The sequence below is a fragment of the Lepidothrix coronata genome, unplaced genomic scaffold, assembly GCF_001604755.1.
Source record: "Lepidothrix coronata isolate B3197 unplaced genomic scaffold, Lepidothrix_coronata-1.0 Scaffold44, whole genome shotgun sequence".
In the NCBI taxonomy this organism is placed as follows: Eukaryota; Metazoa; Chordata; class Aves; order Passeriformes; family Pipridae; genus Lepidothrix; species Lepidothrix coronata.
In genome coordinates, this window is record NW_016690224.1 from 984380 (window position 1) to 998133 (window position 13754).

The 13754-nt window shown below is 40.3% G+C and overlaps 1 protein-coding gene across 6 annotated transcripts; it reads right to left on the minus strand.

Moving 5' to 3' along the window:
• Positions 1 to 1022: 1022 nt before the first annotated feature.
• Positions 1023 to 13610, minus strand: ZCCHC8 (zinc finger CCHC-type containing 8). 6 transcript variants are annotated; one of them, XM_017814260.1, is made up of 15 exons: positions 13400 to 13610; positions 12495 to 12537; positions 11842 to 11916; positions 11213 to 11318; positions 10469 to 10546; positions 10060 to 10163; positions 8604 to 8669; positions 7541 to 7601; positions 6845 to 6987; positions 6021 to 6163; positions 5113 to 5228; positions 4135 to 4218; positions 3552 to 3666; positions 2397 to 2799; positions 1023 to 2117 (listed from the first exon to the last, which is right to left on the minus strand). In XM_017814260.1, exons 1-15 carry the CDS (start codon positions 13560 to 13562, stop codon positions 1721 to 1723), a joined length of 2097 nt encoding a protein of 698 aa, XP_017669749.1. In that variant the 5' UTR covers positions 13563 to 13610; the 3' UTR covers positions 1023 to 1720. The 6 variants fall into 6 exon arrangements, with proteins under 6 accessions (XP_017669749.1, XP_017669747.1, XP_017669748.1 ...); XM_017814258.1 differs by having other exon boundaries at positions 7541 to 7604; XM_017814259.1 differs by having other exon boundaries at positions 1023 to 1933; positions 2213 to 2799; positions 7541 to 7604.
• Between the last annotated feature and the right edge of the window lie 144 nt (positions 13611 to 13754).

Here is a 13754-nt window from a genome sequence, read left to right on the forward strand (position 1 = left end):
GCCTGGAGAAAGTGCCAGATCTCCACCTGCTTCCCCAGAGAGGCTCCTTTGCAGGTGGGTAGAAGGTGGAAGCAACATATTGTTGGTCTCTCCTGTTACAGAAATGCTATTTCTCCTCTAAATTAGGAGGAAAAAGCCTTTCCTTTCAGCACATACAATGAACATTTACCTTGACTTGCTTTCCAAATGCAACCACATAAATTGAACTGGGGGATGCTGCAAAAAGGTTTTTCAGCCTCTCAGAAGACAAGCTGTTCATATATAAAGGCACTTTGGGTTTCCCTTCCTGTAAAGTTTACAGGAAAAAAAATAAATTTAAAGGCTTTAACTGCAAAAAGCCTGGGCTTCCCTCAAACATTGAAATGCAGAGTGTATTAATATCATGGATTTTAAGGATCTTTGGCCAACAAGCACTAACTGCAAAGATGAGAATTGTAAAGAATTAAGTTCAGTCTCTGATGTTTTCTTACAAAAAACACCTTTGGACGGACATCCCCCCTTCACAAGTTTTTCCTTAGCTACTTGAAAATGCTTTGGTTTACTCTGGTTTACTTTGGTTTATTATGCATCTCACTTGGCTGAAGTGGCATTTCACTTGGGAAGACTTTTCCTGCATTTATGGAAGGCCAAATGCTTTACCAGCTCCAAGGAATAGTTTCATCGATCTCGTGCTCCCTCTCTTGGCAATGTGAGTAAGGTACAGTCACTTCACCTACAGCTCCCTCTGAAGATAATTGAGAAGGGGAAAAAAAGTGTTAATCAGCACAATTGTAACACTTCTAAGATTCAAAAGTGGGCAACTCTTCAGCTTATAAAAACTGAATTTTATGGCAAGGCTCTATTTAATAGCTAAAATAATTTTAGCAGCTCCTTGGTTATAAAAATCTGAACCCAAGAGTTGTGGCCCTTCCAAAAATATTTAACTTTATTCATCCTCGTTTTGATCGGCTTGTTTTTCTAATTATCTTCAGCAGCTAAATTTCAAAAACTAGCATATTGCTGGTTTAGGACTCCAATTAAAAGCTCTTTAGCCAAAAGCCTATTTATTAAACCTCTGTACACAACCATGAACATGTATGTAGAGCAAGTTTACATGAAGGATGATGGTACAAAAAGTACAGTGATAATTAAAACAGACCCACATAAATAATTTATAAAAATACTTGAACCGGTGAAAATAATAATCTGTAATCCCCCATTATCTTCATCCAGTTGCCAGGACTTTGATGTGGGAAATCTTAACATTAGACCTTTTTAAAAACATTCTGAATATATTAAACTTATCTACAGGATAATTAGCAAAATGTATAAAATGTAGATTATTGTACAAAGGACAGATATTAAAAAAATCACCAATCCACCTGAAACTCAAGGACAATATAAATCTTAGCCAAAGTAATGAACACCAAACCACAAACTCCTCTTTTTAGAGTGTTGAGTATTGGCAAGTAAAATGCTCTTAACAAATCAACAGTCCTGTTATTCCTTAGTGGAATTTGGGAAAATTCTACATTTTCTGGCTGCATTGGTGGTCCTGGTCAATGTGGAAGCTCTGCACTGACTTCAATTCCAAGGAAGAACGGGGCAGAAATGTATTTGTCAAGATTTTCTCTTTCCCACCAGAGGATGAGGAAGGTCATCTGAGTTTGTAAAACTGGAGGAGGAAACAGAAGGAAGCTGGGATTTGGACATAAGAAAACAAAGGAAGACCAGTTAAGGTTTAAGTCTTTTTCTTTTGCTGGTTTCTTGGGGAGTTTTTTAACACTCTCCTTATCCGTAGATAAACCCCTGTGGACTCTGCCATGTTTTCAAACTCAAACGGTGTTATGCCTTCTGCAAACTTGCTCATGTCAGGAACAAGACTATATTTTTTTGCAGGTGATTCAGTGCTTGTGGCCACTTTATTCCCTCCTGTATTTTCCCCATCATCCACCTCGGGGTTGGGAGCAGGAATGGTGTTATCCAGCACGCCTTCAGAAACCGCATCATCAGGATCTTCCTTTAAGACAAGTAAAGTGTCTCCTGGATTAGGACTAGTTATAGAATGTTCATTTTCTGGTGTCTGGTCACTCATGTCAGAAAACTCAGTTTCTGCTGGGATCACCTTCTCAGGTGACCTGCCTTCTGCAAACTTGCTCATGTCAGAAACAAGACTATATTTTTTTGCAGGTGATTCAGTGCTTGTGGCCACTTTATTCTCCCCATCATCCACCTTGGGGCTGGGAGCAGGAATGGTGTTATCCAGCACGCCTTCAGAAACTGCATCATCAGGATCTTCCTTTAAGACAAGTAAAGTGTCTCCTGGATTAGGACTAGTTATAGAATGTTCATTTTCTGGTATCTGGTCACTCATGTCAGAAAACTCAGTTTCTGCTGGGATCACCTTCTCAGGTGACCTGCCTTCTGCAATGAGATCCACCTCATTCCTGGATGGTGAGGATGTAACGGAATTCCCAGTTATAGGTGTGTCCACGGGGATATCAGAGTCACTGTTGGTGCTCTCTGCCTGCTCCAGAGCTGCCCAGATCAACCTCTGCTGTTCCTCCAGCTCCTCCAAGGTCAGGGTGTCCTCATCCATGACAGAGTCCACTATTTTTGGCTGAGGAATATCACTGGAAGGGTTCAGTGGAGCAGTCCTGGGCACAGGGGAGCGGGTGGGTGTTGAGGGCTGAGGAGGAGTGAGGGGGGGTGTTCCTAGGGGTATGGGAGGAGGGGTGGACATGGATGGAGATCCAGGTGGCAGAGGGGGTTGGAACTGAAAACTGTTGGGAGTTTGGGATCTTTGTGCTGCTTCCAGATCTAGAAAGAGATTAAATGACACCTGTTAGAACCTGAAATCTGAGACCAGGACAAGACTCGAAGTGCCCCTGTTGTGATTAACCACCAGATTTATGTCTTCTCATCCTTGCTTTTTAGCTGAGGCAGAATGAACTTTGTAAAGGTTTTAATATCCACCAAAGTCATGGGTTTTGGGATTTTTACTCTGCTACTTATTCAAGGAAAAAAAAAAACCTCTTGAATGTATTAAGAACAAACTCATTCCACACTGAAGGATTCCTCACAGCAGATTCAGAAGGAAAGCCAGAAGTTTCTCCAGCTCTTTGAACATTTAAATAACACTAAGTCCTCCTTTGAGATTGACTCATTTTTAAGAAGCTGAAAGCTTGTAACTTCTATGTTATTTCATCCAAATATTTAAAGATTTAGAGGTCTTCTGTGAAGAAGTTTTTTTGGGATATACCTGAAGTAAGGAGATCAGAATTTGTGACCTAACATTGCAATTGCTCTGAGCACCCCTGAAACCTCCTGCTTGGGATGGAGGATCTGACAACCCCTGTGACAATCACAGCAACCCAAAATGCTCATTGCAGAGATGCCAAATGCCACTGGGTAGGACACAGCTGGCACATGTCAGCACTGACATTAATTACCACCAGAATGACCACTGACACGCTGCCTTCTCCTTTTAACTCCGGCGTTTTAATTCAGAGCAAGTTATTTTGAAAATAAAAATTGAAATTAGGAAAAAAGAAAGTGCAGAGTGACTGTACCAGAGTCCAGGTCCATGTCAGCTGCTGCTACCTCCAAACTGTCTTCTCTTTGTCGTTTTGAATGATGAGACTTTGACTGAGGTGCAGCCCTTTTATTGCTGGATTTTCGACTGAGCTGAAATTATCCAAGAGAACAAAAAGAATTAGTATTAAACTGTACAGGGTAACATTTCCAGCTATAAGAACCTACTTAAAGGGATTTTGTAACTATATAAAGATTTAGGGACCCAGAGTGTAAACAGACATTGACATTTGAGGGATGTCATGACTATGGTAACTAAGCTTTTCATTATTAGGGGAATCTGGAACTAAGATAATTTTCAGGCTGTAAAAGTTTATAGCAATCTTTTTTCACAACTGTTTATAAATCAGTGCAAAGTATTAACTAAATAATGGAATTTATTCTAAACATGAAGCAATTTTGGTAAAACAGAGAAGCCAGATCAGCATTTCACATCCCTTTGGTGTCAACAAGAAACTCTGTCCCCTTGTGCAAAAAACGAAGATATTAAGCAAGAAATCATTAACTACACTGACTGCATGACAACTCTTTTTGTTTATAATAACAAGGAGATACATTCACCGCCTGCAAATTAGAAAGGTACTGAGCAAAAACATCCTTCTGCTGAGAGGGCTGCATGGGGATGGAACCAAAGATCTGCCACTCCTACAGCAAAGAGAAAAAAAACAGAGAAATAATGTTGCATGTGGTTGGTTAATAACACAACAGTAAAAATTAAAGGAAACACTGAGAGATTAACAAGACAAGATGAATTTCTCATCAAAAGCCTCATTAATCAGAGTAATAACTAGATTTGGACATTTGTAACACAACTACAAACTTCCCCTTGAAATAACTGTTCAGACAAAAAAGGCTTATTTTAAAAAACTTAATTTTTAGTGAAAACTTGAAAAAGCTTGAGAATAGAACTTTGGTTAAGAATGAAAAAACACTAAATGGGCAAATGTAAAGCTGCAAGTGCTCAAGTGGTTCTTTTAAATGCACAGGCATTACATCAGTGATCAAATTCACCACCAGCAGGTTAAAAGGCTTTTGAAAATAAAAGTGCAGCACCCACAGATTTTTTTGTGTGCTCTGAGCTTAGGAGAGCACCCACTATGTGGGTCTTTGACTTGTTTTTGTTCTGGTTGTTACACAGCTTTGCAGAGGTTGTGCAGTTACTGGTCTGATGCAGTTTCTGTGGCTGAAATTGTTAAACCCACAGTAATTTTCCTATTTCACCTTCAGAAAATTTAAATGTAGGGAAGGAACAGCCATTCATGTGTGAAGCTTTGTGTTTAAAAATACTGAATTATCCTTCTAGGCTCCTGATGGTCTCATAATGGAATTAACCCCCACAGAAGCACTGTCAGACCTACCCCCAGGACTCATGACAGGTATCAGTCAGATTGATGTCACATAAATTACAGTCCCCAGCCCCAAACCAGGGGCTTCAAAATAAGAGACTGTTGAAAGAAAATTGTCAGGTGCAAAATATAAAACTAAAAGCATTTACTGTCACTCAGCATGTTATTTAGAAGGCAGAGAACAGGTACTTACATCTGGGATGCCACTGGGAGTGGATATATTAAAGCCTGGATAATTTACCAACTTGGAGACATCGTAAGTGATACCTTTGTGTTGGGGAGACTCTTCATCTTCTCCATCACCATCACCTGTAAGGAAATATAATTATTAGTGATGTTAATTAAGAACTGAAAGTTACTGGAAAAAATCCACAGGATTTAAGAACAGGGTTTTGGAACGTAAGTATTGATAGAAGGTTCTGTAATCCACAAGGGCAGTAACAGTGACCAAATCCATCAGGTACCTGCATGAAGCTTCCCCAGAAACCCAACTGGGGATTCCTAAAACCACTGCTCTTCATGTACCACTAATATCCTCAGAATTTGTCCCCAGGGACAGTTCTGAGATGCAGAACAAACTTTGGCCAGAGCAAAAAGCTGATAAATTACTTTCTAAGTTGGGTTTCAAGAAACGCGTTGTTTTGTTGCTGGTCTTCTTAGTCTTCTATATACAAGGGAGTTACTGAACTTGAGAAAGTGTTATGATGCCAATAGAAGAGGAAATGATGCCAATAACTGGGTTGGATCCCAGTATGGGCCATTCACTTAAGAGCTGGACTTGATGATCCGTGTGGGTCCCTGTGATTCGGTGACGTGCAAGTCCTGCAGAGTTTCACAGGAACTCCAGGTTTTAACAGTGAAATCACACTGACAATCTTCCTCTGTGCAATCCAATCACACAGAACTTGTCTCACTGCTACATCACAGCTCGATAAAGAAGGAGCATTTTTACAAGACTAGAAAAACTTGATTTGCAACTTTCTCCCTCTTGCATGAGGAAGATGAAGGTTTCCAAACCAGTCACTTTACTGTCTCCTGGGTAGGGTGCAGCCAGAGGACAGCAGGCATACTAAAAGTGCATTCCAGCCCCACATTCCTCACCTTTTCCATCATAAAGAGCAAGTCCTGAGTGCTCCATCTCGGCCTCCTTGAGCCAGCCCGGGGGATACCCCAGCTGGCGCATGCGGTAGATGAAGGGAGGGAGGCTCCTGTCTGTGACACCGAGGGCATCCTGGAGGACCACACTGAGCAAGAAAACAAACACAAAACAAAACAGAAAACAAAATTACAGCAAACTCTGGAATTGTTGACAAAAGGTGGTTACGAACATTTTTTGCATTTCACACTGTCGAGTTAAAACAGCGGAATTTTAGCTCAAACTGAGTTGCTTTTCAATCCCAGCTGTAACAACTTTAGATCCAAACCAGCTCTGATATTCAATATAACTTTTTGAATTTCTCACATGCTTTAACAGAATTAATTCTACACCAAGAATAAGTTATTTAACCGGCTACTTCTGATTCATGTCACACTCTGGCAGGGTGGAACTCAACACTCAATTTACCGGGGGATTTTTTGGAGACTGCCACATAAAACTATGATTCTTTTAAACATTTTGAACAGAGAGGAAGGGACACTCAAAGCTCCAAATTTTCACAATTTTGCATGCTTTTTTTAGTTTATTAGGATCATCATAAATCTGCAATATGAGAAGTCAAAGTGGAACATTTGTCTCCCTAAATTAGGGAAAGGACCATGGGAAAGGGGAGGACGACCAAGCTGGTGATGAGTTTTCATCTGAAAAATATCTTTGCCATTTATTAAACAAGATTCTATTTAGCAAATTCAAACACAATAAACCCACAGTTTGAAAATCTGGCACTCCAGAGGTCAAAAGGGTATTCCAATGGAGGGGAAAGGGATACCTGATCACTCCTGGCTTAAATTTTCCAAACCTCTCTTCTACTTCTTCCTCGTGGTAACGCTGCTGAAAGTTCTGATTGCTCGTGTCCCCACAGGCTTCCAAAAACTCCTTTCTCTTTTCACTTATCCGAGCTGCATTTCGTGGCTTAAAGACAAGAAAATTGGGAAGTTTAAATTCCCAATTTATATATATTATTATATATTACTGTAATATTTTACAACATCAACCGGCACTGCCTGCCCTCCTCATGCTCAGTTGTTGATCACACAGCCCAGAGATACAACCAGGTGTAATGGAAACCACACAGCAAACCCCAGGAGTATTTGCCCTGGACCTGGAGAGCTCTAAAACAGGAGGAGATTGTTCAAAGTTAAAACCTTTTGGGTTTTATTTGTATTTCTTGTCCATCTAGTGAAAGAATCTGACTGAAAACTTGCTGATAACTTCAGATTTCAGTAAGAAACTGCTACTGGATGAAGCAAAGTTTCCCCCACAAATAAAAAGAGGCAAACCATGATGTTACAACACGAATTTCCCTTCTGATTTAGTAGGTTAGAATTTATAATATGAGCAGTATAATCTAATCAATAAATGAATAAAACCACTCGTCCATTCTGATCCCAGCACCTCTAATGCTTTTTTAAATGAAACATTTCTTGGAGAGCAGCAATCTTTGGAATACTGGTGATGACTTTACCTGTGGACAGTCTTTCATTTGATGGTCTTCAGAACCACAGTTGAAACAATGAGGTTTGGGCCTGCTTAAAAAGTGCACAACAAATTAAGCCTGAAAGCAACTTTGCAGTGTTAAATAAAAGCACTTCACAATTTTTGTTCTTGACAGATTTTTAGGTTTAGTCTTCCTGAGAAAGAAACCAATGAAAACCTGGAATGGAACTGCAGCTGCCCTTCAACTTTCATTTTCCTTCTAAATTCATGCCATGACAGCAAATACTTGCAATATCACTGGAGGGGAAACCAAGATTTTAGAGAAAGATTTCTTTTCTCAACATTCATTTTTACCCAATTAGGATGGGAACCAGAAATGGAGATGAAAGGGTGGCACCAGAATAAGTGTCCAGGGCCACCCCCCCCACACTCCAACCTCCTGAAGCCTCAAATGAGATAAAGTGAAGTGTCTCGTGCTTCATCTTCACTCAAACAGGAACCTTCTGTGGGGCTCCAAGTATTGCATCACTATCCCACACCAGGGGCACAACCCTTCCATCTGCTTTCCATTCAGTAATATTTCTAATCAAACCACTTTAGCTCAGCATTCCCCTTTATCTTTGAAATTCCCACTAAAAGCTTTCCTGGTCTTCTCTGCACCTGAAATCAGGGATTTTAGATGCTACAAACACCAAACCAGTTGTCAGCTGGAAACTGAATTCACTTTGCTTCTTACCTCCCAAAAAAACTACACAATCATCCCTGAGATCAGTTAAAATTCTATTAAATAAGTCAGACAGGAGTTACTCCATAAAACAATAAGAATTATGACAATACACCAGTGTAAGTATGACAAACTAATCACTAAAAAGACAAGGAACAGAGGAACTGAGTATAAAATTCACAAAGTTTTCACACGTTGATTTTAGGCCCTTCCTAAAGAAAGTCAGTAAAGAACCACAGACTGCAAAGCTCAGCTCTGGTTTAATTAAACTCATTATGTATGTCCAATGGTTCATTAACTGGGGAATAATCACAGTGTACATCTGAACTCTTCAGCTCAAAACTCGATATTTAAGAGTAATACAAACCTTTTGGGTTTTACTTGTATTTCTTGTCCATCTAGGGAGAGAATCTGGCTGAAAACTTGCTGATATCTTTAGATTTCAATAAGGAACTGCTACTGGATGAAGCAAAATTTCAATTTTGTTTAAAATATCAGTGAAAACTTCATAATGCTTTGAATACTGACTTTTCTCCATTAAGTTACAGATGAGTCCTTGATATGAAATCCAGAGTATAAACCATAAAATAGTATCTACTTTAAACTCTCTGCTAAGATGAGCTTATGCTGTTTCCTCGTGCAAAGTTTGTACTCAATATCCAATTTTGCTCTTTATCAGCACTTTATCAGCTAAAACTAAAATTCTCTTGTTTATAGACAGAAATTTCAAGGTAATATTTCTGAAATGCCTTACAGCAATCTTATTAAAAACATAGCATTCTGTTTAATCTTAATAAAAAGGTCACATTTTGTTAGAACTTCAAAACTGCACGTTGAGTGCAGCACTTTGGTCATTTAGAAGCCAGCACCTGATGTACCATTTCACTCAAAAAAGTGCTGGTTTAGGCTTAATATCATCTCTGGGAGCTCTAAAGAAAGATGCAATAAGTACATTTAAAGAACAATATCAAAGTTAAGCTTTGATATGGAAGATATGGAAATCTTCCACACTTAACCTGGCATTTTAGGAGAAACTCCCCTGTTAGGAATCTACTCCCTTCATCCAGAGGTTGGGGGATTGCAAATTTGCAATTTCTGTTCAGGTACAAGCCATTTTTTAACACTAGGAAATGACCTTTATTATAACTTGAGAAGTAGATATTGCAGAAATGAACTGGGAAATTGGTTCTTGTCCTGAATATTTCCAGGGTTGAAGCAATACTGGAAATATGGGGATGATGTTACTTCAGAAATTTCTTGTCCCATTTCTTTTTGCCATGGGAGACTACAGTATTAAAAAATATTTCAACACTTCCCAACTTTTTTGGACATTTTCCTCAACTCCACCTTTCAAACAGTGGCTTTAATAAACAGTAAAGAACCACATGGATGCATGTTAAGAGCATTCCATAAGTCCATTTTAATAAAAACCATCTTACAGGATATTTGAGTTTGCCAAACCCTTTTCTTCTCCCTTTTACAGAGGTAGAAAACTTATTCAACCTGTAATGAGTTGTCATTCCAAACCTAATCAGGGACTGGCCCAGGAAATTCCTAAATTCACAAGATGTATTTATAGGCATAAAGCATTCACTCTTCCCAAGGATAAGGCTAAAAGTCAACAAGTCAATCATATCAAAATACTTATTGCTTTTGAGTGAAAAAGCCATTAATGACTCATTAAAACCTTCCATCTCTAATGACTGATATGGTTTCGATAGCAACATAAAATCTACTGAAGAGAATTGGAGTTCAATTTACCAACTGGAATTCTTTGGCTTTGACAAACAGAGAGAATAAAGATGTTTTAGCAAACAGGATACTTTGGGATTTCCCATCCTTCTGTCAGCTGTGGATTCTCATTTAATATGGGCTGTCCCAGTTTATCGAGACAAAAATTGGTAAAATACACAACACTTCCTACAACCTGCAGAGAAAAAGTCAGAGAATTGTCAGAAATGTGTCAGTATTTAGGTGAGATCTGTAGCATTTCTATAAATTTACACTGCTTGAAATAATTGCAGGCTTTTTCCCCCATTCTGTAAGAATTTACAAATAACACACACCCACGCTTGGACACATAAGATTTTTTTCACTGATGTAGCCAAAACATGCTGAACTTAAATTTGATTTCTCAGTGTAACAGCAGTGAACAGATCTTATTTTAATGGCAGTAGAATATGTAGAATGAAGAGTCGGACCTACCATGGAAGAGCACAGTCAAAAACTTACACTAAAAGCCTCTTTCATTTTTTTAGCAGAAGATGAGCTGGCTGTTTTATAGTCCTCTTCCAGAACAACACTGGAGGGCTGGTAGGAAAAGCAAAAATTAAAAGAATTAATTGGAAATAATGGTAAATAGAAGAGCTCCTGAGCTAGTGAAGTTTGGAAAAGGCACAGAATGTGGAGTTCAGCTGCCGTCCTTTGGAGATGTCCACATTAGTCATGATGCTTTCCAGAGTCCAAAGCATGACACAGCTCATTTCTAATGTTTCCTTTGATGAGAAATACTCTGCACAACAACATCTTCATTCTCATCAGAAAGCTCAGGGAAAGATGGAGGGAAATCTGCCATTCCACCCGTTTATTCAAACTGAATGTTGGGTAAAACTCAAAAATCTAAACTAGGAGAAGAAAGTGTAATTTTTCAGATTTTGTTTGATATTCTCTTACATATACTCAGAGTTGGGCCAAACACACCAGAAGAGGATGCATTAAGTTTATACATTAAGTTTATACTTTATTATTTAAACCAACTTCTTAATTTGCCTTGACTGAAATTTCAAAGAAGCATTTTCACAGGCAGAAAAGATCTTTTCTTTATCCTGGGCTCTATTTTTGGCACAAATGGTTACACAACATTTGTTTGTTACTTGAGCTCAGTTTTGTTACTATTTAACAGCACAGCATTTCAATATTCCCACTGGAAAGGTGTGAGAGAAGGAACATCTCAGAACAATCGGAATTTGGAAGTACCTGGGGTTTAGCGTTCAGGTGTTTTTTTTCTTGCTCACATTTCTTCTGCTCCTCATATCTCTGAACTAAGCTAAAAACAAAATCTTCAATTTCCTGGCGGTACCGCCTGGGACAGAGGGAAGGAAGCAGCACAGAGAGATCAGACACGAGCAAGGCTCAAACAAAGGCCAGATGGCTTTTTTTTAAGCATTTACCACTTCTTAAAGAACTCAGAAAAGAGGCAGTGAAATTCTTTTCTGCCCCATTCCCACCCTCATCCGAGGTGAATACAATCTGTTATTTGAGAGCACCCTGGATGTGGCAAAAAATCAACTCAGGCAGGGAAAATTTAATTTCCTGCATTTACCCACAACATTCCTGAAATCCAAACTGCTCCTCAGACTCGCTCTGAGATCGTCGAAGCGACATTCATTTCATGAGAGTTTCAGACATTCAGATAATTACAGATATTGCTAATGAAAGCAATATTGCTTTCATATTGCCCATTATTCCTTCTCCCTTTCAAGCTTAACAGTTTATGTTATTAAATAAAAAGTACATCCCTCCATTGGGCACAGCACCAATATACCCAAAGGAACAAGAAAATTCCCATTTCTTCTAAGGATTGGTTTTTATTTGGAAATACTTACTTAGAAATGACATTGTTCATAAATAAAATCTGCAAGAGAGGCCCATCAACTTTGGAGTTTTCCACTGAGATTCCACTAGGACAGAACAGAGACACAAACAATGGTCACAGTGAATATTCCCCATCTGTTTTATTCCACAGGGAGAGGAAGGTTTGGCCAATACAAGTTTTATCCTTTTAAGAAGTTCCTATCCACTTAATCACCCTCCTTTTAAGCAGGTTGGCTGGTGTGAGGTGGAAAGAAAATAAATTAGAACATCACACTACAAAAATACTCATGTTCTGGATGAACAGAAATCTATTCATGCTCTCATAACTGTAGCAAACTTATAAATGAGATCTCTTATTTACTGAAATATTTGATTGAACTTTACACTAAAACTGTTTCCCTAAAGGCCACATTTCATAAAGAGTCAGATACACACAAATAAATTAAGTTACAGTGACACCAACTAAGTCCTTGATATTCAACTCCAAAAGACTTTTCAAGAACTGAAATGGCATTTTAGAAGCCCAATAACTGAGCAGGGACTAGGACGTGGAAAGAAGGTTTAAAAAGATGTGGGAGATTGTTATCTCAGACAAATTCTATTTATATATACATATATATATATATACACACATATACACATATAAATATCGGCATTAACATACCTGGGACAAGTCAGAATATTCAGCTTCCTTTTAAGTTCCCGATGTTAAGTTATGGTTAAGGAATATGATTTTCTTTGGAAGACACTCCCCCCACCTTAATTACCAAACCAAACAAGAAAACACTGAAGAAAAATTTTCCAGACTAACAAATAGGATTTCAGACCCTCCTTTTCACCACACAGGAGATTATTTACAAATCCACTTGTTGCTGAGGAAACACAATAAAAAGAAAAAAAAATAGGAAAAAGCAGACCAGCTGGGACAATCCCAACAATGCAATTCATGCACAATGCACTAGGGCTGTATTAACAGATTTGTAATACTTTATTTTAAAAAACTCTGTCATCACCACAAAACAAAAGGCAACAGTAATACACCCGTACTTGTAAATGGGAAATAAACGACAATACCCGTTTCAGATCCCACTCTGCTGCAGTGGCAAACCCAAAACTCCTTTAGGGAACCCGTCACAGTTTCACAATTTAAAATTATTTGTAGCTACGCTAAAAATGGACTGTCAAAGTGAACACACAGATGTTTCTTTTCCCTAGGAAGACAGAAAGCAGGAGTTCAGCGACAGCCGCTAAACAGTCAGCCCAGGACTCAAGAACTGAGCCTCCTCCTGCGGCGGAGCCGGCGCGGGCCTGAGGATTAAAGTTTTGGGGGGAAGCTTCCTCTGAGGAAGCCCAGGAGAACCGGGCACGGCTCCCTCGGGCGGAGCTCAGCCCTCACCGCCCTCCGGGACGCGCCCGGGCCCCGGCGGACACCGAGAGGTCTTTCCCCTCAGAGGAAAAGCCAGATCCCGTGAGGGCCGGGCCCGCTTGGCCCGGAAGGGAACCGGCGGCGGCAGCAGCGCTCCCGCGTCCCCCCGGCCCGGCGCGGGACCTGCCTGCCCCCCAGGATATTCTCCGCCCGCAGCCGATGCACCGTCTCATCACGGTCCCGCAGCCGCTCGTAGAGCTGGAGCAGAGCCACGGGCACGTCCAGGGCGGGCGGTGAGGGCGACTCGTCCTCGCCCTCCAGCTGCCCGAAGAGCTCGCGGTCCCCGAAATCCACCTCAGCCGCCATCTTGGGCCGCCACAGGAAGGGCGGGGCGGGGGCGAAGGGCGGCGGGAAGCGCGGGGAGGGCGGGAGACGAATGGTGAGACTACAGCTCCCAGCATGCACCGCGGTGCCGCAAAAAAACCTGCAGGGCCTCACGGGGGGCGCGGTGCGCGCTGGGAGTTGTAGGCGGCGCGGGCCCTACAACACCGTCGTCAC

Bases quoted from the DNA above. Each gene is read 5' to 3' on its own strand.
- ZCCHC8 (XM_017814255.1), bottom strand. From the start codon at position 13,562: ATGGCGGCTGAGGTGGATTTCGGGGACCGCGAGCTCTTCGGGCAGCTG. The intron at 11,917-12,494 runs GTATGTTAATGC...GTTCTGTCCTAG, and splicing joins AATATTCTGACTTGTCCCAG to TGGAATCTCAGTGGAAAACT. The intron at 2,800-3,551 runs GTACAGTCACTC...ATCTCTTTCTAG, and splicing joins TGACATGGACCTGGACTCTG to ATCTGGAAGCAGCACAAAGA.